This window comes from Paroedura picta, chromosome 18, assembly GCF_049243985.1.
Source record: "Paroedura picta isolate Pp20150507F chromosome 18, Ppicta_v3.0, whole genome shotgun sequence".
Taxonomy (NCBI): Eukaryota; Metazoa; Chordata; class Lepidosauria; order Squamata; family Gekkonidae; genus Paroedura; species Paroedura picta.
In genome coordinates this window covers 537423-562824 of record NC_135386.1, presented here as the reverse complement: position 1 = coordinate 562824, position 25402 = coordinate 537423, and the positions used below count along the sequence as shown (strand labels likewise).

At 56.3% G+C, this 25402-nt stretch overlaps 1 protein-coding gene across 8 annotated transcripts in view; it reads left to right on the top strand.

The window, feature by feature from the left end:
- The first annotated feature begins 2298 nt into the window (after positions 1-2298).
- ADAM10 (ADAM metallopeptidase domain 10) overlaps positions 2299-25402 on the top strand; it is a 42429-nt gene continuing 19325 nt past the window's right edge. For 7 of the 8 annotated variants that reach the window (XM_077317948.1, XM_077317947.1, XM_077317946.1 and 4 more), the window contains exons 1-14: positions 2299-2478; positions 9708-9858; positions 11757-11875; positions 12830-12988; positions 16920-17023; positions 17859-18008; positions 18698-18790; positions 18905-19088; positions 21360-21523; positions 22424-22607; positions 22802-22952; positions 23400-23583; positions 24236-24344; positions 25051-25271. In XM_077317948.1, the coding sequence (XP_077174063.1) occupies positions 2424-2478; positions 9708-9858; positions 11757-11875; positions 12830-12988; positions 16920-17023; positions 17859-18008; positions 18698-18790; positions 18905-19088; positions 21360-21523; positions 22424-22607; positions 22802-22952; positions 23400-23583; positions 24236-24344; positions 25051-25271 (2028 nt within the window). In that variant the 5' untranslated portion in view covers positions 2299-2423. Of the gene's footprint in view, positions 2479-7139; positions 7186-9707; positions 9859-11756; positions 11876-12829; positions 12989-16919; positions 17024-17858; positions 18009-18697; positions 18791-18904; positions 19089-21359; positions 21524-22423; positions 22608-22801; positions 22953-23399; positions 23584-24235; positions 24345-25050; positions 25272-25402 lie in introns of those variants that run through there. The other variant, XM_077317952.1, reaches the window with a different exon arrangement.

The following is a 25402-nucleotide window of genomic DNA, read 5'->3' as shown; positions in this document are numbered from 1 at the left end:
GGCCTTCCGGGCGGCCAATCCGGTGCGCGCCCCGCGCCTGGCCTCTCGCAAGCCCCGCGGGAGGGGAGGAGAGGGAGGGGGGAGGCTCTGCCCCGAGGAGCCCCTGGAGAACCGCTCGCACGAAGACTGGGACCGGCGCAGTCCCAGTCCCTGCAGTCTCTCTTCCAGCCCTCTCTGCTCACTTGATGACCCACTCCCTCGGGGAAACAGGGGGCTGGGATGGGTGGCCCCCTCCAGCTGGGCTCCTCTGGGGTGAGCCTTCTCCTGCTTGGCCCCATTACTCTCTCTCTCTCTCTCTCTCTCTCTCTCTCTCTCTCTCGTGCCATGCGGAGGAATAACAGGAACCCGAGAGCAGGGAGGAAGAAAGGGAGGCCGCTTGTGGCGGGGGGGGGGGGGCATGCTCCCTCTGCTCCCTGGAAACACCTGCTTCCTGCGTTTGGCCAGTGTCTCTCTCAACGCCAAGCCTGGAAAGTTTCTCTGCTCAGAACCTCTGAAGTGCTGTGACTTGCGGTTAAAAAAATATCCTCTACCAATGTAACCAGAGGAAAACCAAATAAACATGGGCGTACTGAGTCATACTTGGCGTAAAATCCTGGGTTTTGAAAGAGCTACCCAATTCCATATTCCTAAGCCAGTGCTGAGGGGATCTGAGGGCTTCTGCAACAGCTTCAGAGGCCCCCGAACCAGCAGCGGAGCCACATGGAATGGCAGCATAAAAATGCTTGAATGCATTTCACATAAATGAGGCTGGAGACCTTTACAGCGGCTACACCTAAAATTACAGCTTCCTGCTCAGAGTTTTCTGTGTGCAAAGAAAAAGACACACACCCCCTGCAGATGGCTGCTGTCCAATGCCCACCCCCGTCCTTAAGCACTGATTAGTGTTTGAATCCAAACCCAACCTCGAATCCCCACTTCTGCTATGGGAACTTGTGGGCTGCAGGGGCCTCGATGTAGCCTACCTCACAGGATTGTTGGAGGATAAAAATGAGGAGAGGAGAACACCATGGGCTGCTGTAGGTCCCCTTTGGAGAGAAAGGCAGGGTATAAAGTATTTTGTTAAAAATCATTACACAAAATAAAACATGATTTAATTCAGCAGTATTTTAATAGCAAGCCAAGGTCCTTTATTATGCACTCCCGCACTTGCCCTGCCTCAGTTTCCCTACGGATGGGAATTCTCGTAATTGGGTTGGACAACTCTATCCTTACATCTGGCTTTGCCCTATCGAGAGGAGCTACGTCATCTCAAATGAGAATTCATAGTAACTGATTTCCAAGTGATTTCCTTGCCTAATTATATGATGGGTGTGGGTGTTACTTTGCGGGACAGAGAGAAAGAAGTCCTGCCCTGGGGCTGTGTCCTTGGTCGGCCCACTTGTCCTGGAACAACCCGGCAGAGCAGGGACATGCTGGGCAGGGGGAGAATTTGGGAAGGAAAGCCTGTCCAAGCCAAGGTGTCTGTAACGCTGCCCCCCCCCCGCCCGCCACCCCAGAGGCAGAGCTCCAGCGTGGGACGCAGGCCCTGCTCTGCGATTCCTGTTCCTCCGGCTCCCAGTGAGTGTGGAACCAGCGAGGGGCTGGATGGGAGCTGGGCCCAAAGGAGATGAGCAGGCAGCAGAAGCGGAGCCGCCTTGATGACAGATCGCAGTGGGCAGGCAAGCTTGTTTACTAATTGCCTCCTTGGTTGCCCACAGATTTGGGCCCTGCAAATGTCACTCCTCCCCCCCTCCAGGAACGCAGTCCCAGAGCTGCCTTTCCGACTGGGGAGCCAGCCCACGGTGCCAAACGGCGTTGCCCTCAGGGCGGGGCTTACCCCTCCCGGCGGGCCCGGGAGACCTCCCGGCATGAGAAGACGGCTGCCCTGGAGAGCCGAGCCCCCCCCCCACCTGTCACTCCCCCGCGCCTGACCCCTCCTTGCCCCGGATCTCCCCACCCGGCCGACTCTCCTCGGGCGCGCGCTCCTGCGCACGCGCGACGGGAAACAACAACCGGCCGGGATGCCACGTGACAGGGGCGGGGCCTGGGCCGGGTCGGTCGGGGTTGGCGGAGCGGCCGAGAGGAGAGGAGGAGCTGGCGAGGGGGGTGTGGCCACCTGCTCGGGGGGCGGTCCCCCGCCGTAACCCCGCCCCGCCGCGGCCAGGCAAGGGCGTTCGGGCGTGCGTGCGTGCGCGCGCACCCCGTGGGAAGAAAGAGCGGCGGGAGGCGGGGGTGCGCGCGCGCGTGCGCGGCCGGGAGAGCGCGAGAGAGCGCGAGAGAGAGAGAGAAAGCGAGAGAGAGAGCGGCGGGCGGACGGACGGGGGGAGGGAGGCGGGCAGGCAGGCAGGCCGGGAGGGAAGGAGCGGCGGCGGAGGAGCGGCGGATGCTGCGCGGGTAGCAGCAGGAGGCGGCGGCGGCGGCGGCGGCGGCCTGGCCGGGCGAAGATGGTGCTGGTGCGGCTCCTGCTGCTGCTGGGCTCCTGGGCGGCCGGCGCCGGAGGTGAGCGGGAGGCAGGCCTGGCCTGGCGCTCCTCACGCCGAAGGGCGGCGGCGGCGGTGGCGGTGGCGGCGGGGCCTGGGCCTGGGCCGGGCGGGCGGGCGGGCGCGCCTGTCTCCTCAGAGGCCCCTCCCCCGCAATGGCGGCTCCCGGGGCCCCCCCTCCCCCCCCCAAGAGACAGGCAGGGATCAGGCCGGGAGGGAAGTTGGGGGCGGCGGCGGGGGGGGGGGGGGGTCGCAGCGTCTGGCGTCCTGGGCTCGGGGGCGCCTCCGGGGCCATCTAGTCCAGCCCCTGCGGGAGGAGCTGGGGGCCAGCAAGACTTCCGGGTCGGCAGCCTCCCTTGGGGCGGAGAGAGACCCCCGAGCGCCTCCTTGGCCACACCTGAGGGGGCTCGAAGGGCCTGGAGGTCCCGGACTGGGATCCAGCTCTTCTCCCGCAGACCCACAGGGCTGCCTCCTGGCGCTGGGGCAATTCGGCGTGGAGTCCCCCGGAAGGAGTCGCCGGCGTCCTGGCCCTCCATGGGAGCACAGCCCCCCCCCCCAAGGATGCTTCTTCCATTGACACAACAACCCTGTGAGGGAGGCCCACCAGCCCACTAGGCTTCATGCCTGGGTGTGGGCTTGAACTGAGATCAGAGGGGGGGCGGGGGGCAGCCCTCCCGCCAGCGTGCTTTCCTGATGTTTTGGGTGGTATCCCGCCTCCCTATTGTTCTTTTTGCGCCGCTGGGACCCAGGGTGTTATTGTGTGCTGATCCCTTATGACGCAAAGGAATTCTTTGTATACTGAAGGGCTACTTCAGGGTGTGGTCTCACCACAGGGTATTAATACGCTTGGTAGTGTACGCTCTGATGAGGAACAAGATCTTGGTTGTGAACGACTGTTATCAAGAAGGCCAGAAGGTCCTTGGGGGAAAGGGGCGAAGTTAGAGGTGATAAGCCAGCAGTAGTTGTGTGTTTTTATTGGGTTTCGCAATGATCCTCCCTCCCGTCACGAAGGATTTAAGATGAAGTTTCTGTACAGTAAGACTAGCAAGTTTAGTATAGACCCTATTAGGTGTAGGGTAGGTTCCTCCCACCAAAAAGGGGAAGGTTTTATTCTCAGTGAGGTTACCTTAAGATCGACTATTGGCTAATCACAATATCGGAGAGTTCACAATGTTCTACATGTACACAAGGAGTGGAGCTTTGAGGGGAAACTTCCATTTTTCCCTACCTGAGGAACAAAGAAACAGGATGGGCTGGAGCAGAACTAGAAAGATAAGTTAGTTGACTGTTGCTGTTTTCTTTCTGAGTAATTTCCCCCCTAATTCCAAAGTAAACTTTTCCCCAGAAGTCGAGCACACGCAATCCTGTGCTGCATTATTCCACTGCGTTTCATTGGTCCTGCTAAACATCCAGCAGTTTGCGCAGTGAGGTTTTGTGACCCAGGCATTGCAAACGACTTCAAAACAGTTGTATAGACAATCAAAACACATTTTTGCTGAATTTTGTAAGTCAAGTGGGATATCTATCCTTTTAATATATGTATTCAACCAAGGTTGTGTACTTGGTTACTCTTAAGCCATTAACACTGAGAAGTTTCTGAATAAAGGATAGCTCCTGATTACATTTGTAAAGCCTTTCAGTGGTTTTCTGGACTTAGAGCTACTTTTCACAGAATGCTGTACATATAACACAAAAAAGTCTTCTGCAGGACCGTGCTCTCTGGGGCATAGTCTATCTGAACCCAGCAGGGCTGACTTTTAAATAAAGATGTCTGCAGTTCTTTTTGGACAGAAGAGGGTGTATTTGTGGTGCTCGCTGGCAGCACTAGCAATGCTGCTAAAGGAGGGTTCCTTATTATTCGGGGACACCAGTGTGTTTTTGATGTTTGGGAATGGCTGGCATCAAGGCCTTAAGCATCCATCTTTTTGCCTGACAAAGCTGATCTTGATGCCCTGTCCTTAAGGACTAAAACTCGTGTTGAGCATGTGACGTACGCTGGCAGGCTTGATCACGTGCAGCAGGCTCAACGTCACCGTATTCTCCAATATAGATCTGCCCTTAACTCGCGGTTCCTATCAATTATTGCAGCCGGAGTTTGAGCGTTTGTTTGTGTGTGTTTACCATCTTTGTTGGTCATTGCCCCTGTACAACGGAACTAAATGTGGGACCCTTGTGTGGACTCAAATAGAATTTCAGGTTCATCACATGGTTCTGGAAGAGTTCCCACAAAGTTCTGGAGAGTTTGATTTCGACGCTTGGAGTCGGCGGTGGTGGAGCTGGGCCAACCAGGCAGCCAGGTCACGGTTACGCATCATGTTCCTTGGGGCACGGTGTGTTCCGGGGCGGCCTGCTGCGTCTTAGATCAGTCCTGCTTGAAAGGGGCTTTGTGCGCTGCCCTCCACAGAGAATGCGAGGCGATTGCGTGGCTTTTGAGGCTGGCGGGTGCAGGTGTGTGAAGCACCTGCAGGCTTTCAAGATAAAACGGTTCTTTGTTAGGAACGCTTCCTGACTTTGAGCTCTGCGTGGAAAGCCCCCCCTAACTTCCAGCTCTCCGTGTGGAAATGCGATCCAGCGGCTTGTATATCCTTTCACCGACAGGCGGGCTGCAGGTAGGGAGGGAAGGTGCCCTCCTGGTCTTGGGTATTGGTGTCTATTCATACTGGACGTTAGGGGGGGCAAGGCATGGGAGGAGCACCAGATCTCATCTTCTGCGGCTGAGGGGTGCCGGGTTCCCTCTTTCCTCCCTGACAATCTGGCTTGCTTTTGCAAACTGTGTGTTCAAAGGTAGGGAATATTGTGTGTGTGTGTGTGTGTGTGTCCCCAAATATAGATAGATCTATTTCAAGTGCTGAGAAAGCTCCCGCTCCGTTGAAAACTTTTTCTGTACTGCCTGGCATATGCAGCTTAGTGTTGGTCAAAGCAGTATAGCTTAAGCCGTGTTCTTAAGCATATCCAATTTAGAGTTTTTGTTCTCCCTTACTTGATATTAACAGATTCAGGCCTGTGCTAAAGACGCCTTTTCAAAGGGAGTCTTTTGAAAGTGTAAGAGGTATGAAGTTGTTCTCTTTAAAAATTCCCCTGTAGCTTCCAAGCTCTATGGCACACCCTGTGCACAAAGGGTAAACTCTTTTGAGTCCCCTCCGGAGGATGTCTGGTCGCTGGTGCTCTCTTGTTTTGTGTGTCGCTTTGAGCCTGAAGAGAGAATCTGTGTAGCTGCCAAGGGTATGAGCGCGGTGGGTGCTGGTGCTGGAGGTCCCTGACATGAACACTTCCTGAGTCGCGAGCAGAATGTTTTTGCCGAGTCCAAAATCTCTCTCTGGTGGTCATTCGTGCGGCAACCTTAGAAGAGATGAGTAATCCCTGTCAGGTTCTCTGCCGAACAGTTAATGTGGTTGCTAGATATTCCTGCTGGACATGAAAGGATGTGAAATCCTGTGCCGGATCATTTATGTAGCTCTAATAGACAGAAATATTCTGTGATTCCGGGTGTCAGGCTGAGGGAACTAATGAGCAAGTTCTTGTAACTTTGAACGGCCTGGAATCTCATGTGAATTATTGTACAAAACCATAACACAGTCGGAAGCAACAGTCGTTAAGGGAACCTAATAGGCTTTCAATTCATCGTTAGGGTAACGAGCGGCTGATGGGGTATTTCCCCCCACCCTGAGTTATGCTAGTCTGCATTTGTGTAGTAACTGGATTTCTGGTTGTTTCGTTAGGCTGTATGATTCCAGTTTTGGCCTTGGAAAAGGGAGAGGGAAGTGTTTTCGTACTTGCCCTGAGGGTCAAGCTAAGCTACAGGTTTGTTTCGGCTCAATAGGTTGCCAAAGTAAGCATTTGCCAAAATTCAAGGAGGTGGGGAGAGATGGTTGGTTCGTATCAGAACACAGGCCTGATGCACGCTTCACATTTCATAACTGACTTTCAATTGAGGTGCTTTCAGTCAGTGTGGAATCTCTGGTTTGAAATGAGAAGAAAAAATAAATTCCACCTAGATCTTTCTTTTTAAATCCTCAACCATCTTCTCAGCAGCTAAGAACTGAATCATGCTTTCCAAGAGGACGGAGACAGTAAGGGGTGGCCAAAATTTTGTACAGCTGATGTGTGTGCCTATGCCACGGTGCCTTCCACAGGTCACCACCGCTGGCCCAAGGATATCAAGAAGTTGCGTTGTCTAGAAACCCACGAATCTACGGAACTGCCTCACACTGATTCAGGGCTTTCATCCACCAGAGTCAGGATTGTCTGCTCCGACTGGCAGCATCTCTCCAGGGCCTCAGGCAGAGAAAGGTCTTTCCCATCCCCTCCTGCCTGGTCTTTTTAACTGGAGATGTCGAGGATTGACCCTGGGACCCTCTGCAGCTCCCAAATGAGGAGAGGAGGAGGAGACTGCAAAGGAGAGTCTCTTTTACCTCCTTTCTGTGTGAGTCTCCGATGACTCCTCAGGCTGCATTTGAGGAAAGAACACGGATTGCGGTTTGGACACTTCCCTTCCTGTCATACTTCTTCCTTGTCTGTGCGGCAGACGGATTGTAGGGGCGCCTGGTAGATGCCGAACCTTGATAGCAGGAGCGCTGGCTGGCATGGAGGACGAGGACATGCTGGTTCCTCTGCGGCAAATGATTTCCTGTTTCAACTTCACCTTCACGACATGAAGACAGCAAAGCCAGGAGTTCAGGAGCCGAGGTCAAGTGGATGAGGGGGAACGGGCTGACAGTAAAGCCAGGCGAGTCAGAGGTGATGCCGGAAGGGAAGTCGGGCGTCTTGGTGGGGAAGGGAAACGTACGGTTTGCTGGTTTCGGTGTCTTCCTCAGCTCAAGCAGAGCAAGCTGGTGGCTTCCTTGTGTCGTGTGAATGTTTAGGGATGTTCAGCAGGCATCGGGCTTTTGCGTTGCTTTTTCTTTCAGTGGTATTTGAGACATAACAGGTGCTCCCTTGATCAAGGGGTGAAATACATATACATAAAGTCAGGAGTTCTCCATAATTCTGGCTGGGGTGGGTTTGCCTGGGGAGGGAGAGGCGTTTATGTCCCAGGGACATCTGCAGAATTCTGTGTTCCACTGTGCTTCCCTCGCCCTTTATCTGTGTGCCTAGCTTTAGAGTACTCTATAACGACTTAAAGCGGCAGTTCTCAGCTTTTCGTAGTAGGGCCTCCTCCTAAACTTTACTTTTGGGGACCCACCTGCGAAGTCACTCCTTTCTCCCTCTTGCACCACCTTGGGGGTGTCCTCGACTTCCGCTTTGGTGCTGCAGCTGACGGCTGGGGGGGGGGGGCCCTGAAGAGGTCACAGCCTGTGTTTCTGCGGGCACAAGCAACCAAGTGGTGGGCGCTATCTCTCGGGCACCCGCTCTGCCGGGCTTCCAAAGGAGCCGAGCTGCGGTGCAGGAACTCCGTGGGCACACGAGCGCACACACGCAAGAGCGGTCTGTGAAGCCGAGCCAGGTCCCTTCGTCTCGGCGCCCTCCTTGCCGGCTCTTGAGACTTGTCTGTTTAATATTAGCCCAATTAAAAATGAATCAAATAAAGCACGGCCAGGGCCCAAAACAAAGAGGCTGCAGAACTGACGTGCAGGCATCTTAGCCTTGCAAAACTGAAGGTGATGAAATGCATTTCGCATATCTCGGCTGTGCCTAGCAGCTCTGTGTTGTGTTTGTGGAGCGGCAGCACCCATGGCTCACTTTTTATTCCGAGAATAATTACAGTGGTCCACGCTGGTGGATGCTGCCACAAGCCCTTGTGCCTTCAGACCCCAAAGCATCGACTGCTGCCTGCTGGCAAGCGGGGGGGAAACAGAGCAAGGTGAAGGCCGAAACCATCCTCTGTGTGCTTAAGAGCAACAGTGGCCTGCTGTCTGGGCAGAGAACTATGCAGGTCTCCGCGCAAGTAGAGGCAAATCTCACGTTTCCTTAGAGAAGCAAATGCCGGTCGTTGCACAAGACTTTCCCCAACTTCCTGCATTCCCTGGGAGTGCCACAGCCGTGGATGGCGGCTGGGTGTGCTGGGCGGGGCGGGGAGAACGTCAGCTCTTGGTGAGGGAGCGTGGCCGAGGACCCCCCCCCCCGGGTCTTCCTTTAGCGAGCGATCCCCAAGTGAGGCCATCTGCAGCGGACGCTGCCAGCGGCTGCATGGCCCTCCGGTGATTTCCGAATCACGGCACCTCCTGACCCAGAGCTAAACCCCAAAGGGTGCCGGGTGCCGCGTGCCTTGTGGAGGCTTGCCCTCCGTCTAGACCCCTGTGCAGAGAGAGGCTTTCCTGCCACTGGGCAATCATGCCCACATCTGGCTGGCACTGCGCCTCAAGCCCTGCCTGATAACAGCTTTGCCGAACCCTCCCCCTCCAGTTCTCGCTTCCTGCGCATGACTCAGCGCATGCATGGGAAAAGGGTTCTCTGTGCTGGTGCCGTAAGTAGGAGGGCACACTCATGACTGGTCAAGCCTTGTCCTCTTCTGATGGGCTCTGGTTTTGGGCCAGCCCTCGCTCAACAAAGCATGCGCTTCTACGCGAGCTTGACTCCCTGGCTGCCTCCTGCCGTCTCGCCCTGCAGTTGGTCATCTCCACAAGTACCGAGTGCTCGGTGCTAATCGGATCGAGCCCACATGCCGAGAGGGGGGGTATAAATCGAAAAATGAAGAAATAAATACCCCACTCCGGTGTGCAAGGAGGAAAAACTGTGGAAGTGTAAATGCATCCGGGGAGGGGGGGGAGGCATCTTGGACACTTGGTTTTAGAGCAAGGGGTCAACCGGGAATTCAGTGACCTCTCCTGACTGGCCCAGGGTGCCTGGCACGCTTCGGCCCCCAGTGGGGACGAGCCCCTGTTTGTGCCCTCCGGGTGTGAGACTTGGTGATCGACCCATGAAAGGTGTTCAGATTTGCTTGAGAAGTCCCTTCCCCAAGGAATGCGTGTTGGTCTGGTCACCTCCTGAAAAGTACTTTGTGTTTTGTTTAATTTGAAACTGACGATGGTTGTGAACAAAGTCAGTGTTGGCATAAAAAGGGTGGAGCCCAAGGTTGAGATCAAAACAAATGCTTTCCATTACCAGTGTGGGTTTTGTTTCGAACTGCAAACATGCCTTGGAGGTTACAAATAGTATATTGAGACAGTGGCACCTTCTGTTTTAAAGCGATGTAGATTTCGTATCCAGAAAAGTCACATTTTGTCCGCAGTCTTCTTAATGCAGAATGAAAACCAGTACGCATTTCTCCCCCCGGGGGGGGCTGATGTAGATCCCTTGTTGTATTTGCAGGTCAGTACGGAAACCCTTTAAACAAACACGTAAGACATTACGAAGGATTGTCGTACGATGTGGATTCATTACACCAAAAACACCAGCGTGCCAAAAGAGCAGTATCTCATGAAGACCAGTTTTTACGCCTAGATTTTCATGCTCATGGAAGGTAAACAGCTTTTTAAAAATCATATTCCTGCGTTTCATGCATATCGGTGAAATACAAGTAACTGGGAAAAAGGTGGCTTACAGGTTCTTCTCACCTAATGAATTCCTTGGGGCTTTTTGTTATGCAGCTCTCCTAGTACAGGACTGGGTCTTCCTTTGCTTCTCTCCCTCACCCCCCCCCCCACCCCCAATTTCATGTGCTGCGTTTAGTCCCCATGCAAGCTCCATCCTTTACTTCCCTTCCCCCCCCCCAAAAAAAAACCCCCAAACATTTCTGTATTTATTTCCTTGACGCCTTTCTATCCTGCCTTCCTGCCGGGGCATTCACGCTGGCTTTGCCATTCAGCCTTCCTGTGCGATGGCTGCTTTTTCATCTATTGTATCTGAGAAGGGAAGTGTTCAGCTGCAGCTGTTGTCACGGTGTGTGCAGGCAACAGAGAAGGGACACTGGTTTTTACTGCAGATGTTGCCCAGCCTGGAAGAGCAGCTGTGATTAAACACGACCTGTTCTCGGGGGCCACCGTGGGCCGAGCACCCGTGTCTTCCCTCCCTGCTGAAGCTGCCTACCTGCGGAGTCCGGCCGCTTTTTCTCCTAAGTGTTCCTCCCAGGAACTCAGATCAAGCAGTTTCCTTAACGATCCTCCTCTGGCAAATGTGCAAGAGCAGAACAGTCCTGCTTGTGCAGCTGGTCTCTGTGCTGTGTCGTCCTCTAAGCAGATGGACACCGCAGCCTTGTGGGGGGAGTGAGCTAGTGTGGCCACACTGCCAGATGCCTCTTTGTGGCAGCGAGTCGCACCAGCAGTGCCGCCAGGCTGGCGAGGGTTGCCCCCGCAGCACCAGTGCCTTGTGTGTGGTGGCGCCGCTCAGGGCCGCTTCCTCCAGAGGGCCTTGCTGGGCAGGGGTTCACAGTTGTCTGCACTGGCCCTGGTCGTCTCCGTTGGAAAAGACGTGTCCATTCTCTGCAGCGCCTGCATGCTGGGCTGGGCTGGGCACCCTGTTGGTTGCTGCCTTCTGCAGAAGAAGGAAAGGAGAAAGTCAGGTGAAATGCAAGGATCCTGAGGCCGCAGGAGTCCTGTTCAGTGTGAACCAAACCAATGTGGAACGACTGTTTGTAACTTGCATTGGCAAGCTAGAACTTCTGCCTGCGCTTTCTGCTCTCTCCTTAGAGGGAGTCATCCCTGTAAATGACCAGCACGCAGTTTGGGAAACTGTTCTAGGCTGTTCCCTGGGCTCAGCAGTGAATTTCCCCCTTCTCCAACCTGGTCTAGATCCCCTTGCCTGCGAGTTTACCTGCTTTGTGCTCAGGCGAGCCACAGACAGAAGGAGCTGAAGGGCAACAGTGTGGATACTGCAGCTAAAGAGATCCAGGCTGTGCTCAGAAGTGAAGGAGCAAACAGGAATTGCTCCAGCTTGCATGGACTAATAACATTTTCTTCCTTTCTTGTGGACATTGGGGTTGGGAATTGAGTTGCGGAAACTTTTTCATAGATCTGTGTGGCCACTGGATGGCTTTATTTCTCTGGCTTGGCGGCTACTTCTCCCTCCATGGACTTTTGCACCCAGCTGTAGTGCTTTTCCGAACAGAGCGGTGAATTTATCCTTTTGCCTTTCTAGCAGCCCGGGGGCTCTGGTTGCTGCTCTGTTTTTCCTGTGCCAATATCTTGTGACTCCAAGTTGGCGGTGAATGAAAGCGGGAATCTTAGTTTAGGAGCCCTTGCCACGTGCTGAGTCAAACAAGTCGGCACAGAAGTGGATTTTGGAGCTTCTGAGCAGCATTGAGCTCTCCTGGCCACAAAAGGAAAAGCCCAGCAAGGCTTGGGGAGTTCATTCTCAGTCCTGCTGGTCTGGGGGTGAGTCTGCAGCTGCCCTCCTAAGCGCTCCTCCGTCTTTCTTTCACAGATATTTTAACCTTAGGATGAAGAGAGACATGTCCCTCTTCAGTGACGACTTCAAACTAGAGATGTCCAACGAAGTACTTGATTATGATACCTCTCACATTTATACGGGGCACATCTATGGTAAGTTCGGTGGCCCTGGATGGGATGTTTAAATGCTCTTCCTTGGAAATGCTGGTGGTGCGTGGAGTTCAACGATTGTTCTTGTGGTGCAGACTGTCGCAGACTGTCTCTCAGTAACCGATAGGTTCAAGTGGGTAGCCGTGATGAAGCAGCACAATAAAATCAGAGTCCAGTGGCACCTTTTAAGGCCAACAAAGATTTATTCAAGGCAGGATGTTGGTCTTAAAGGTGCCTGACTGGACTCTGATATTATTGTTCTCAGTAACTGAAATGGTTCTGGGAAGGCAACGAAAGGAACCTGGATGTTGCCAACAATGTAGAGTTACGCTTGCAAGTCCCCCCTCCACCCACCCCCAGTTGGTTTCTTTTGTTGTATCTGGCTCAGATGGATTCTTTCATCCTCCTTAGGAACGTCAAAGAAAATGGGAACTTAAAAGAGCAAGCCAAACCGGGACTTGCTGATCGCAGGATGTTAGTCAATCCTTAAAAAACGGCTCTTATTTCTGGGGCCCGCTGCAGTTGTGAGCCTAATTGCCTGGTATTTCTCCTGGCTATTTGCCTCCTGCTAAAAGTAATAACTGACTTCAGCAAGGCGGGCTTCCTGAGCCATTATTTTCGGGTGTTGGGTCTGTGGTAATCCTTTGGGGTTTTGCAAGCTCTGTGAAAAAGGTTTCCTAGCAAGCTGGCTTGCGAGCGTGCCTTTTGGGGTCAGGTAGTGTTTAAGGCTGCCAATTTCCCAGCGCTCCCTCCTGCTGTGGGCAGAGCTCTTTGAACGGCGGCTGGGATGGCAGGAGGCAAGCGAGCGGCATGGGCACCAGCTGTCTGCCGGGCTGTCTGGAGAGGCCCGCCTAATTGATGGCTGATGTGTATAAACAGGAGTTGGCAGTGCAGATCCCTTTCCCTACTGGGCAACAGGCCTCCTTTTTCCTAAGCCCCGCCTGCTTTCCCCTATAGGTGAACAGGGAAGCTTTACCCACGGGTCTGTCATCGACGGAAGATTCGAAGGCTTCATCCGGACTCACGCTGGCACCTTCTATATTGAGCCGGCAGAAAGATACGTCAAGGATAGAGCTCTGCCCTTTCACTCCGTTATGTATCACGAAGACGATATTAGTAAGTGCGTCCGTTCCCAGGGGGCGTCGTGCGGGGAGGGCGTGCCCAGACGGTGTGAAATCAGCTCTTCTGCTGAAAGCCTTCCTGGGGCAGGGCCCTCTGGTCCTCAGGGGAGGTCCCGGGGAGACAGACACAAACCAAGTACCATGAGATTGCAGTAGAGACCTCCCCAGTTTTCTCAGCCTCCTTGGAGGGATTTTTACGCTGGTCAAGGGGTTGTATAAAGCATTTTAAGTGTGTGTGTCTGTCTGTGTGTGTGTGTGTATTAAGTGCTGCCAGGTCAGATTGTGGGTTCCGCGTTGGGTCCTCCCCTTTCGTCCTGCCCTCAAATTTCCCTGGCATCGTTATCTTTTCCGATGATGCGTGACCCAAGCACGATAGCCCCGGCTGAGTCATATTCGTTTCCAGAGAGAGTTCAGGCTTGGCTTGATCTAGACTCTTTTAGCTAATAGTACAGAAACACGGTTCTGTGCTGGGAGCGGTCTAGAAATGAGAAGGACCAGGCTCTCCCCGAGGGCGTGTGATACTGAGAAGCATGAAATCGAAAGGAGAGAGGCAGGAGGGGGAAAGGCGTTTGGGTGGCAGCGGAATTGCTAACAGGGTGGAGGGGGGGGGGAGGTTCATGAAGGAAGTGAGCGAAGCCTCTCCTCCTCCCACAGCTGCCCAGGAGGGCTCCGCATGGCTAGAGAGGTTGCATGCAAAGGGCTTCTTTTAGCCCTTGTCCTCTGTTAATGAACCCTGACGGACCGGCAGATGGTGGGTTCCATGCAGGCCTCCCTGAACGCTATTCAGGCTGGGAGTTGCTGCTTCCACAGACTGTGCCGGATGCAGGCTCCTTACCTGTGGACACCCTGACCTTGTTCCCGGAGGCCTCTGGCTTTCGAGTCGACACGCAAGCCTGTCCAGGCCTTCATGGGCAGAGGGGGATATTCTTAGCCACTTAGCCTGAGATCACAAACTTGCCCTCGCTGTTCATTAACCCAGGAGAGCTGCCAGCGGGTGGATTGGAATCCTTACTCCCCCAAGCACCGGAAGGGCGGGGAGCTTATCTCTTCACGGTCCTGGCTGTGGGCAGGAGGGCCTGCGGCGTCTCACAGGCGGCTTAATGCGTGGGGAGTGAAGTTCAGCCTGCCTCCGGGCTCCAGAGTGTCGGAGAATCGCAGGGGACAGTTGTAACTCCGGAGAAGGACCGGCTGGCATTTGATGAGGGGTCGTGGCTTGCCTAAGGGAAGGGAAGGGGGGTGGCCAGGAAAAGCCACGCTGGCTGGCAGGCTGAAGAAGAGCTTTCTCAGACCTCCGAAAGCTGGCAGCCGAAAGGCACGTGTCAAAACCCAACCCCTTTTCTCGTTCCCTTGTCCTGAGTTCCTGTTCTGTCCTTGTCCTTGCCTCCGGATTCCCTGTGGCTTAGCTTCCCAGGCTGCCGGAGCCTTACCCTGGCCTGCCTCCTTCACCTGCTGTTGCCGGGGTCCATGCAGAAGAATGAGCCCAGCCATGTCTCACTGAAAGTGGGCAGCATTCTCCACTCAGAGTGGCCCTTTGGACTGGCACAGCCGCTTGTTCCATAGGCTTGGCTGCTGCCAGCCTCCTGTCTGCGACCCTCTTACGGCTCCCTCCCTCCCTCCCTCCCTCCCTCTCAGCCACCCTGCAAGGCTGAGCATGTGCACCTGGCCCAGGGTGACCCAGCAAGCTTGATGATGGGGGGGAGGCTAGAACCGGCCTCCTCCGGCCAGCCCACTGTTCTAGCCCCTCCACCTCCCTGACTGTTGACTGGGTGGATGTTGGGGGGGGGGTCATTTTGAACAGGGCCCTTTCTGCCTTGACAATGGAGACCAAGAGCTTTGCTAGATTTACACTAAGAGCCCCTCCCTCGACCGACACCCCTCCTTTCACTTGCACTTTATTAAGTAAGAAAATCAAATTTGGGGTGGGTGGGTGGGGATTGATACTGGAATAAAATGGATGCTTGGCTGTAAGAGGGCATCTTCTGTCTAAATATTTGAGAACTCTTTGAGCTCTGGGGAGGCAACGAGGCCACCATCTGCTCCGAAGACGGCTTGGGATTTGCCAGGCCGGGGTGGTTGTTTGGCCACCTCCCGGTTTTTGGAGAGAGATTTCTTAGCAGCTTTTTGTGACAACAATGCAGAACGAAGTCTTATTCAGAACGTCAACAAAAGCGGGCTCTGTGAGAAGGGACCCGCTCATCCTCTTCCTGCACGGCGCTTTGTGTGGGGGGAGGGGGGAGGGAGGGGCCTGGAGGAAGGGGTCCCTTTGATTAATACTTTCAATATGCCGCCAATTAATTTAGAGTCTCGTTTAAGACCCGTGCACAAATATTTTGGAGATTTAAGTGGATCCCTGGCCGCTCGGCCCAAACTAGCTAAGGAAACGGTGGCATTTTAGCCTGACCGTCCGTGCAGGCCTCAGACCTGCTTTTAAGCATTAGCTGAAAGAGTCTAGATCAAACCAAGGCTGAAACTCTCTCTGGAAACGAAAATGACTAGGCTGGGGCTATTTGGTGTTGGACGAGGGACGTCTGGAAGATTCCCTGAGAGGATGCCGGTGCTGGAGCTTTTGATTCCATCAGTTTTATTTCAGCAGCCCTCTGTTTCTCCCCTCTCCCATTGCACGGGAGAGGGCGGCTCCCTTGTGTTTCTCCTTCCCCCTTTCCACTGAAAACCGTCCTCATGGTTTTCTTGGAAGCCGACGGTTCCTATGTGCACCTTTCTGGAAATCGTCCTTTGCTGGTACTCCGTTTGCGACGATCGCAGGATCTTCATTTCCCCAGGCTGAGTAGGGCTGTAATTGGATTCAAGGCTCAGCCCGTTGGAAGCCACCCTGTTTAGTCCAGCTCTCCTTGGAGGAACGGGAGGCGTAAGCAGTAGCCAGCCACAGGCCCCTTCCAGGCTCGAGCAGGCGGCTGCATGGCCTCCTGAAGGTCCCCTGTGTGGATGGTCAAGGTTCCCCCCCCTGGAGGCTCCTGGGCAAGGGGCCAGCTGGGCAGGAATGGACTCCAGGGCACCCTCTGGAGGCGGGGCACAGCAACGGCTGCCTCTCCTTCTCCCCTCAGCAGTACCCGTGATGTCCTTGCCCGATGGGCCTGCCTGGGGCTCCCAAGGGCACGGTCCTGCCAGCTCCCCTGTGGCCTGAGCAGCCGGGGAGGATGGGATGTCACTCTCGGGTCTCCGCAGGGGCCTGGCCTTGGCTTGCCTCAGGGGACTTAGTGAGTGGCCGGCTCACCAAAGGCGATCACAAAGCTTTAATCCCCTGAGATCTCATACAGACTTGTTTGCTGCAGCTGTCCCGTTAGGAGCCCGGGGCAGAAAATGGCGCCCTGGTTTGGTGGGTGGGCTTCCACCAGGGGGCGGGCAATATCCCTGACTGAGCGTCCAGCCTGTGCTGGGACCAAGACCAAGCCGTCGTTCGAGGGGGTTGTCTTCCTCTGCCTGACTCCTAGGGATGCTGACGTATTTCAAAATATTCTCCCGGGAATTTGCTGTCTGATTTGTGAGTGCAAGGCTAGCTAAAATGGTACACGTAAGCCCCCAACCCAGTCACATGTGGTGTTTGGCGCAGTGTGAAGAAAGGCAGGGGAAGTGCAGGCTCACATGCAGGGGGGGGGGTGTCCCAGCCCACATCCAGATCTTCCTGGAGCATCCCTTGCTCATGGGCCGGAGCCGGGGCCTGGCTGATCAGGGCACAAGTCTAGGCAGTTCCTGGGTCCCCGTCGCCATTTCAGCTGTGTTGTAAAAAGAGCACCAGCAACCCCCCAGCTGCAGCCAGAAGCCCTGCCTTACATTAGAAACCAGGCTGTGAATAATTTCCGGGCCTGGTTCCACGTGTGCGGCATGAACAGTGCGTATCCCGGGAGAAAAGTGGGCATCCTTCGTTTTATTTTTTAATTAAAACCAGAAAACTTGGCCTGTGTTTCTAGGATACCCACATAAATACGGACCGCAGGGTGGCTGTGCGGACCATTCTGTGTTTGAGCGGATGAAGAGGTACCAGGTGACTGGTGTGGAAGAGCCAGCAAACCAGGTAGAAACCGTGTCTCTGCTTCCCTCTTTGCCCAGGGGGAGCCTGACCGTTCCCTGCCGTAACGGCTGACCACCTCCTGCCCCCCTCTGCCCCCCATTGTCTGTCCGGGGCTCTTCCAAACGTTCCCTCGGTTTGGTGTGAGTGGCTGTATGCAGATCTTCGGAGCTCAGCCACAGTACCTGGAAATGCGCTCGGTCTTAAAACCCGGTTGAGTCCTTGAAGCTTTTTACGAGCCGAGAACACGGGAGCCGTTGGCTGAGGAGGTTTTATTAGGCTTTCTGATTTCTATTAAGAAATTAATGGCAGGTTTTAAGGACTACTGAAATCCCTGACAGCGCTTGGCCAAGGACGGCCTCCGGCTGCAGAAGCACGGCTTCGTTCATTGCCGTTCCCTGCATGCGTCCCGCTGGCTCGTGAGCGTGTTTTCTTTCCTCTTAGTCCTTGGGTAAACTTTGCGTGTGCCAGATTAATTGGAGGCAGACGTTCTCGAGAGCCAAGTCACTGCAGCAGCAAGTGTGGCGAGAGGGCAGCTCGCCTCCCTTCCCGCCATTGTCATCGTGGGCAGAGCCAGGGCATGCCAGGCTCAATCTCCCGCTAAAAGTGACGGCCATCGTGGAGGATGCGAGCCGAGGGGGTTGAGCGCGCTCTGTGACAATTAACAGATAGCTCAGCGCCCACTTACCTTAGCTGCCCTCTACACGGCAGAGCCCCGACGTGGAGACTCCTCCCCCCTGGAGGGAACGTCCATCCCTTTCCTGTCCTTTTGAACGACCGCAGAGGCAGTCTTGGAAGCCTTGTTTAGCACTGACAGGGCCCTTGGCTTCTCCTGCTGCAGGAGCCTCTGGCGGAGCCTGCCCACCTGGGCCCTGAGCGGCTGAGAAGGAAGCGAGCCACGCAGGCAGAGAAGAACACCTGCCAGCTCTACATCCAGACCGACCACCTCTTCTTCAAGTACTATGGCACGAGGGAAGCCGTGATTGCGCAGGTGAGTGGGGCCGGGGGAGGGGGGGGGTCTTTGAAAGGCAAGTGCCTCTTGTGCGGCTGTCCTGGCTCCTTCGGCCTGTATTGCAGTGTGGGGCCTGTGTGCCAGAGGCACACAAACCCCTCTCCTCAGCAGCAGAGTCGATTCCGGGCATGCAAAACATTGCCGTTGATGCGCGTCTAGAGCAGCTGATGTGCCGGGGCGTGGTTAAATGAAATGGGATGCACCACGGAGATGGATCAGCCTCCTTGCAACTGAGGACCCCTGTGGAGGGCTGTTTAGCAGCCTCTCTGCACGTTTTCGCTGGTGGAAGAGGGGGCTGGAAGGCACCTTTGGGGGTCCTTTGGGAGAACAGCCGGCCTGGCTCCTGTCCCCTTGCGGAGGGCCGTGGTGTGGCCTGCAGGATCTCTGGCCTCTCTGGGCCCGGGTTCTGCCACAGACAGAACCGGGAAGGGGAAAAGGTCTTTGCTGTGGCTTGGCCCTCCGCTGCTCCTCTGCTCTCGACTATGATTTATCGTTTGGTTTCCAAGCCTGACTCAGACTTCCCTCGCTGCCGTCTGCCAGTCCTGGGGGCCTCTTGTGCCCCCTCCCGTTGGCCAAGGGCAGTTGCTCCCCTTGCTTTTGAGGGTCCCCCTAGGAAACCCGGCCTTGCCCGCGTTGGCCAGCCTCTGTCTGCTTTCTGACTCCTTCAGATCTCCAGCCACGTGAAAGCCATTGACACCATATACCAGTCGACAGACTTTTCAGGAATCCGGAACATCAGTTTTATGGTGAAACGCATTCGGGTACGTATCCTTCTGTCGGCATCGCTTGACCCTCCGGCTCCCTTCTCGGCTGGAGTGAGACTCTTCCCAGGTGTGCTGGCGCTGCCTGACCAGCTGCCCCCCCCCCCCTCTTAGATCAACACGACCCAGGATGAGAAAGACCCTTCCAACCCCTTCCGGTTCCCGAACATCGGCGTGGAGAAGTTCCTGGAGCTGAATTCGGAGCAGAACCACGACGACTATTGCCTGGCCTACGTGTTCACGGACCGGGACTTTGACGACGGTGTGCTTGGCTTGGCCTGGGTGGGAGCGCCCTCCGGTGAGCAGACCTGAAATCCTGGAGCGTGGGTTCAAGTGACCCGTCCACGGGGGACCGGGAGGCTCTCCGCTGGGAAGCCGAGGGACCCCACCCCGTCCCTCTCTCTGGAGAGCAGCCTGTCGCACAAGGAGGACCAGGGGTCCCACTCCTTCCTGTCCGGTCTCTGGATGAGCATTTGGGTGGATTAAGGACCGTGCTTGACCTTCGCGTGTCTGGCCAGAGTGGCTTAGAGACTTCTGGCATGACGGCTTTAAAACGGCTCCATGCCAGTCCTGGGCCACCTCCGAGACCAACACGGTTTTCAGGGAATGAGCTTCCGGGAGTCAGAGCTCTCTTTGGGAGACACAAATAGCTAGCAGATGTCGGGACTCGTATCTGACAGAGAGAGGGTGTGTTGGCTCTCAGAAGTTCATGCCCGAGGAAAACCTTGTGGCCGGATGTTACTGGACTCGGATCCAGCTCTTCTTCTGCAGACCGGCCTGGCTGCCCTGGGATTGGAGCCCAAAGCTCTCCCCTTGCTCTGCACGTGCCTTGGAGGGTCAACCTCGGTGCACGTTCTGATGGGGCACCCCCAAGGAACACCAGAGGCTGTTCTCCACACCACCATGTGGAGCTGAGGGCAAGGAGAGGCGTCTCCCGGGGCCCCGCTCCCGCCAAAACCAAAGCCCCACAGCTCACGCCCGGTCAAGTGCGAAGTGCCGTGAGAACCGGCCTCTCTGAAACACGAGCGCTGCTTGTTGGAGGAGGCGCCATCAGGCGCCAGGCAGGAATTCAGTCCCTTGGGCTGCGTGGAGGAGGGCAGCCTGAATTCCCTCCTGCTTAATGCAGACCAGGGGCAGAACAGGGCTGGGGCAGGCGGAGCCGGAGAAGAATCACAATGAGGAGGAGCCTCCGGATGGGGGCTGCAGGCCTCTCCCTCTGGTGCCGCTCCGTGCCAGAAGGCTGCGGGGCAAGATCCTTGGCACGGGGATCCCTCTTGGCAGGGCTCCCTTTTTTGCAGGGAAGGGCTCCTTCGGGAGGCTTTCCTGTTTAAAATGAGATGTTCTCCAAGACCTGTGCTGCGCAGGTCACCCCACCCCCACCGCTTTGCAGGCCCCAAGCGCACATGCACGAGCACGCACACGCGCATGAGAATGCTCACGGTTTCGTTTCTCGGAAGGACGACTGTGGGTCGCTGCGGTATGCCCATCGTGGGCGTGCCTCGCCTGACTGGCATTTATTCTGCCCGTGGTTTCAGCCCAGGCTTTCCAGAGCACAGTTCGTGTGTAAATACGCTGTGGGGAATGACTCACCCTGTTTCCTGGGCCTTCTTGGGCTTCTAACTTGTCTGCTGCTGTATAAACGCTTGAGACGGTGAGCCGCGGGGGCATTAAAGTCTGAGGATCACGGGGCCTCCAGCATTTGGAGCCTGCCTCCCCTTTCTCCTGCTGGATTTCCAGAGCGTGTAGCCACGTGGAGACGGTCTCTCTTGAGGGGGCAGACTTCCTCACGCAGAGCAGAAGGGCAGAGCTGGCCGGGGAAACCGCAGCCTCCTGAAAGGCGAAAGAGGGAACAGGGCGCTGGGGCAATGTTTGCACATGGTAGCAGACGTCTTTGCGGTGGCGCAATCCCAGGGGCTGCTTGCAGGGCGTCTGACGGGAACTCTTCCCGCTTGGGGCACCAGTCTTGACTTCTTGCACATCCTGGCGAGGCCTGATCTGGATGCACCCTGCAGGGAGAGCGGGAGGGTCACCCCGCAGTCCTGTCGTGGACAGAAGAACATTCAGGGCGAGGGGTCAGTAGGGAAACAAAAGGGGCCACCTTCCCACCACAAAGTTATTCCAGAGTTTCTGGACTATCCAGAAGTGTTGCACATACAAATGTATTTATTAGTTGCCTTTCACCCTTGCGGGAATCAAGGTGGCTCACATTATAAATCAAGTGTCCTAAAACACAAACAAGACAACCATTATAAAAAGTTGGAAACTTCCAGTAGGACTGCCTGTAAATAAGAACTGAGCCAGTCAGATGCAGTCCTCAGTGAAATTGAAAGGCCTCTAAGCAGACTGATGAAATAGCCCCCTTCCTCTCTGTGGTGGTGGATCGTGTCCCTGGGGGGGGGGGTGAGCGCAGGGTAGGGAGGCGCTCTGTGCTGGGAAGTGTCCCCAGAGCTCTGGTGATTCGTGGTCTTTACTGTCAAAACCGCTCTTTGTGGATTATGCCGGGTTATTATGAATGCCTAAAGATGAGTCAGGCCAACAATGCTTCCGGCTGGCTTTCCTCCGATTGCAGGGAGCTCGGGCGGGATCTGTGAGAAGAGCAAGCTGTATTCCGACGGCAAGAAGAAGTCCTTGAACACCGGCATCATCACCGTTCAGAATTACGGCTCCCACGTCCCTCCCAAAGTCTCCCACATCACCTTTGCGCATGAAGTCGGACATAACTTTGGCTCTCCGGTGAGGATGCGGGGCTTCTGATTGGCCACTGGGGATGGGATGGGTGGGTCAGATGTGTAGAAACGCTGCCTTGGCAACAGGTGCCGCCCCCAGAGCAGAGGGGTCTTCAGCAGCCATCGCAGGGCCGGTTCTGCACCTTTCGGCTGCCGTTTTGTGGCCCTGCCCAGCCCCTCGGCTCAGGGCTTTGGGGGTGCTCACAGGCTCTCGAAGGGTGGGTCTCCTGCCTTAGGCCCACCGATCGCAGACGCTTGGCTGTGACCAGGCAGCAGAGAAATTTGGGGCAGCTTCTTGTGGGCCTCCCTGCCAGTGTTTCCGATGCAGTCTGTGTGGTTCTGGGGACGGCGTGTCCGTGCTTCAGAAAGAGTTGAGCCGCTGCTTGAGTGCTGCTGTGGTTTCTTTGGCTCCTTCGTGTTGGCCAGCAGCCCTTGCAGCTAAGCCACAAAACGTGCCGGAGTCAGGGAAGTCCGTTGATTTGCGCTGAGCTTGGAGCTTCCCCTCTGAGTCTGCAGAGTGGCTTTGGGTATCAACCCTTCTTTGCTTTCTCTCTTTGCTGCCGCTGAACCTGCGTCCGGCGTCCGTCCGCATGCCCACTGTGCACGACATAGAAATGCGGCTGGGGTATGCCGTCATATTAGCCGGGAATGGATAAGCCCCGACAAAAACGGTCCTTTTAGCACTTTGATTAAAAATGGTTTTAATGGAGTTGCTTAATGTTCTCTGAAGAGTTCCTTAAGTTAATTGCAGGAAAGTTGTGTGCAAAAGGACTCCTGCTCTTCCTTCTCTCCCCCCCCCCCCGGGAAGGTCTGCCACCTTTTCCTTCCCCTTGTAACGGTGCAGGCCTCCAAGGGGGCGGCCGGGGGGTGGTTTTCCTGAGCTGGCTGCCCCTTCTCCCCCTTGCAGCATGACTCCGGAACAGAGTGCACTCCCGGGGAATCGAAAAACCTGGGGCAGAAGGAGAACGGGAACTACATCATGTATGCCAGAGCCACGTCTGGAGACAAGCTGAACAACAACAAGTTCTCCCTGTGCAGCATCCGGAACATCAGCCAAGTGCTGGAGAAGAAGCGGAATAACTGCTTTGTCGGTAGGCCTTCCCCCAAGCGGCCCTTGGCCAGTGGCGGCTCTGAGCGGCCCGGTTCTGCACGGGCCTGGGAGGAATCTGGCTTCCCCTCCGTCTCCCGGGGCTCCCTTTGCTGGCGGCTCAGGGCACGGCAGGCAGAGCTTTCCGCCTGGGACCCGCCATCCAGCCGCTGCATCTCTCTCGGTGCCTCTCCTCAGAGTCCGGCCAGCCCATCTGCGGGAACGGCTTGGTGGAGCAAGGGGAGCAGTGCGACTGCGGCTACAGCGACCAGTGCAAAGACGACTGCTGCTTCGACGCAAACCAGGCGGAAGAGAAGAAGTGCAAACTGCGGCCGGGCAAGCAGTGCAGGTGAGGGAGCCGCCCCGGGCCGACACCTGGTGCTGCCGGAGGTCGGGAGGGGGGAGGAGGGAGGAGGGAGCCCTGTTGGGCCACGCAGGTGGCTGGAGCCCAGCTTCTCCCGCTGGACAGTGACCCACCTAACTGCGACGTGGCGGCGTGGAGGGGAGGGCTTGTAGAGCGTTGGCCTCTGGGAAGGAGGCCTCTGGAGACCAGCAGGAGCTCAGCTGAGTTACGCAGGCAGGCTGGGGCCTCTCCGTCCAGCTGACTGGCCTGTCGCCCTGCTGGTCTGTTGGCGCAGAGCACAGGCTGGGGCAATCTTCCTCTGTAGAGCTCCAGTCAGTGTGGAAAGCTCCTCCTCCTCCTCCTCCTCCTCCTCCTCGTTGCAGTGGGTGCAGATTAGCAGGGGTCTCCCTCTGGGCAGGCTGAAGCCCCTCACGGCTCCCTGCTCCTTTCCAGCCCTAGCCAAGGCCCCTGCTGCACGCCCCAGTGCGAGTTCCGGAGGCAGGGGGCCAAATGCCGGAACGATTCGGAGTGTGCCGAGGAGGGCCAGTGCAACGGCAGCACCTCTTTCTGCCCCACCTCCGCCCCCAAGCCGAACCTGACCGACTGCAACCGCAACACGCAAGTCTGCATCAACGGCGTAAGTCTCCCCCTGCCCTCCGGGCCTGAGGATCAGCCGCTTCCTCGGCCCCCGGAGAGCGCTCTGCAGGCGGGTCTGGCCCCGTCGTCCCCCATCGCGCTGGTCTGGGCAGAGGGGGGGGGGGAGGCGTGCATTGGGGGCCTCAGGCCAGCATCCGAGCCCCGTGTCTTCTGGGGGCTGGATGCGCACGGTCAGAAAGGCTGCTGCAGACTGATCTTCTGTTGGATTGGGGGGAGAAGACGGGGGGGGGGCTGTAGCTGAGCTGTAACCTGACGTCCTCCTGGCTTCCCACCCTCCGTAGCTCCAGCCTGCTTTGAAGTAAGCTCTCCTTCCCCCTCCCCTGAGGCATGTTATTTTCCAGCCCCCTCTCTCGCCAGCTTCCAAAATTTCTAAGCGGGTTTTTTTTGGGGGGGGGGTATTGGAAGAGGAGGAGTAAAAATGGGCTGGGCTGGGCTGGGCTGGGCTGGGCTGGGCTGGGCTGGGGTGCTGTTCCTGAGGTGCTGGAACAGGCTTGTTCCAAAGTGAGAGGGCCTCCTTGTTTTGCCTTTGCTCTCAGGGGCAGGCTGCTCGACGCCTCTTCTGGCTCCCTCTGGGCATGCCTAAGGGGCTGGCTTGCCTGTCTGGGTCAGGATGGCTGTTTTCCCCTCCGCAGCAATGTGCCGGCTCCATCTGTGAGAAGTACGGCTTGGAGGAATGCACGTGTGCCAGTTCTGACGCCAAGGACGACAAGGAGCTGTGCCACGTCTGCTGCATGGAGAAAAGTAAGCTGTCCTGGGGGGGGGGGGGTCCGGAGCGGCCCCGGCCGCCTTCCCGAGGCAGCGTGGTAGGTCAGGAGCCAGTACAACAGGGCAGATTTGTGCACAATATCACGCAGCAGGTGTAACGCAAAAACTAGTCCGACAGGTTAGTTCCGAACGAAGCTCGCTTGGCAGTGATGTGGGAGGATCGGTCCTGTTGCCTCGACGTCCCTCCGCTGTCGCTAAGACGAGGAGTCTAAATGTGCAGGGCAGGTTTAGAGTCAGGTCACTGCGGATGAAGGAGTTTGCCGGCCACAGGGGGGGGGGGGGGAGCGTATTGGAAATGTTTTAGAACGTGGGCTTACTCCTCCTTGAAGATCTCTTCGCTGTTCCTCTGAGGCAGCCGCGGGGAGGGGGGCCGGATCCCTCAGCAGGTTCTCGGGCACACGATCCCCTGAAGCAAAGGGGAGCCGTCAGCAGCAGGCCACCCGCATGTCCTGTCCCTCCTGTTTATTCCTGTGGTACTTGGGCAAGAGGACGTCCCAGTGGAATTGTGGGTACGGGGGGGGGGGGAGTTGCCATTTGCCCCTGGTCCCAAAATGTCGTGCCCCCCCCCCCTTGTTGTTGCTCTCCAGTCCCGGCCGAGGCACAAGCATCCCTGTGGATCCTCTTCGGTCCCTTCTCACTTTCCCCCCCGATGTGACCCGCCCCTGTTTTCCGCATCCCCCAGTGCGCCCAGACACATGTGCGAGCACGGGATCCGTCAAGTGGAAGGAGCACTTCCACAGCAAGACCATCACCCTGCAGCCCGGATCGCCCTGCAACGATTTCAAAGGCTACTGCGACGTCTTCATGCGGTGTCGGCTGGTGGACGCCGACGGCCCCCTGGCCAGGTTGAAAAAAGCCATTTTTAACCCCGAGCTCTACGAGAACATTGCGGAATGGATCGTGGTAAGTTCTGAAGGACGGACGCCCTTCTGTCAGGGACGCTGCAGCTTGCCTCGGTCAGTTTATCGGAAAAGCCGCCCTCTCTTTGACCAACAATGAGCCGTTGGCCCACAGAGGGGGGGGAGTGTGGCCGC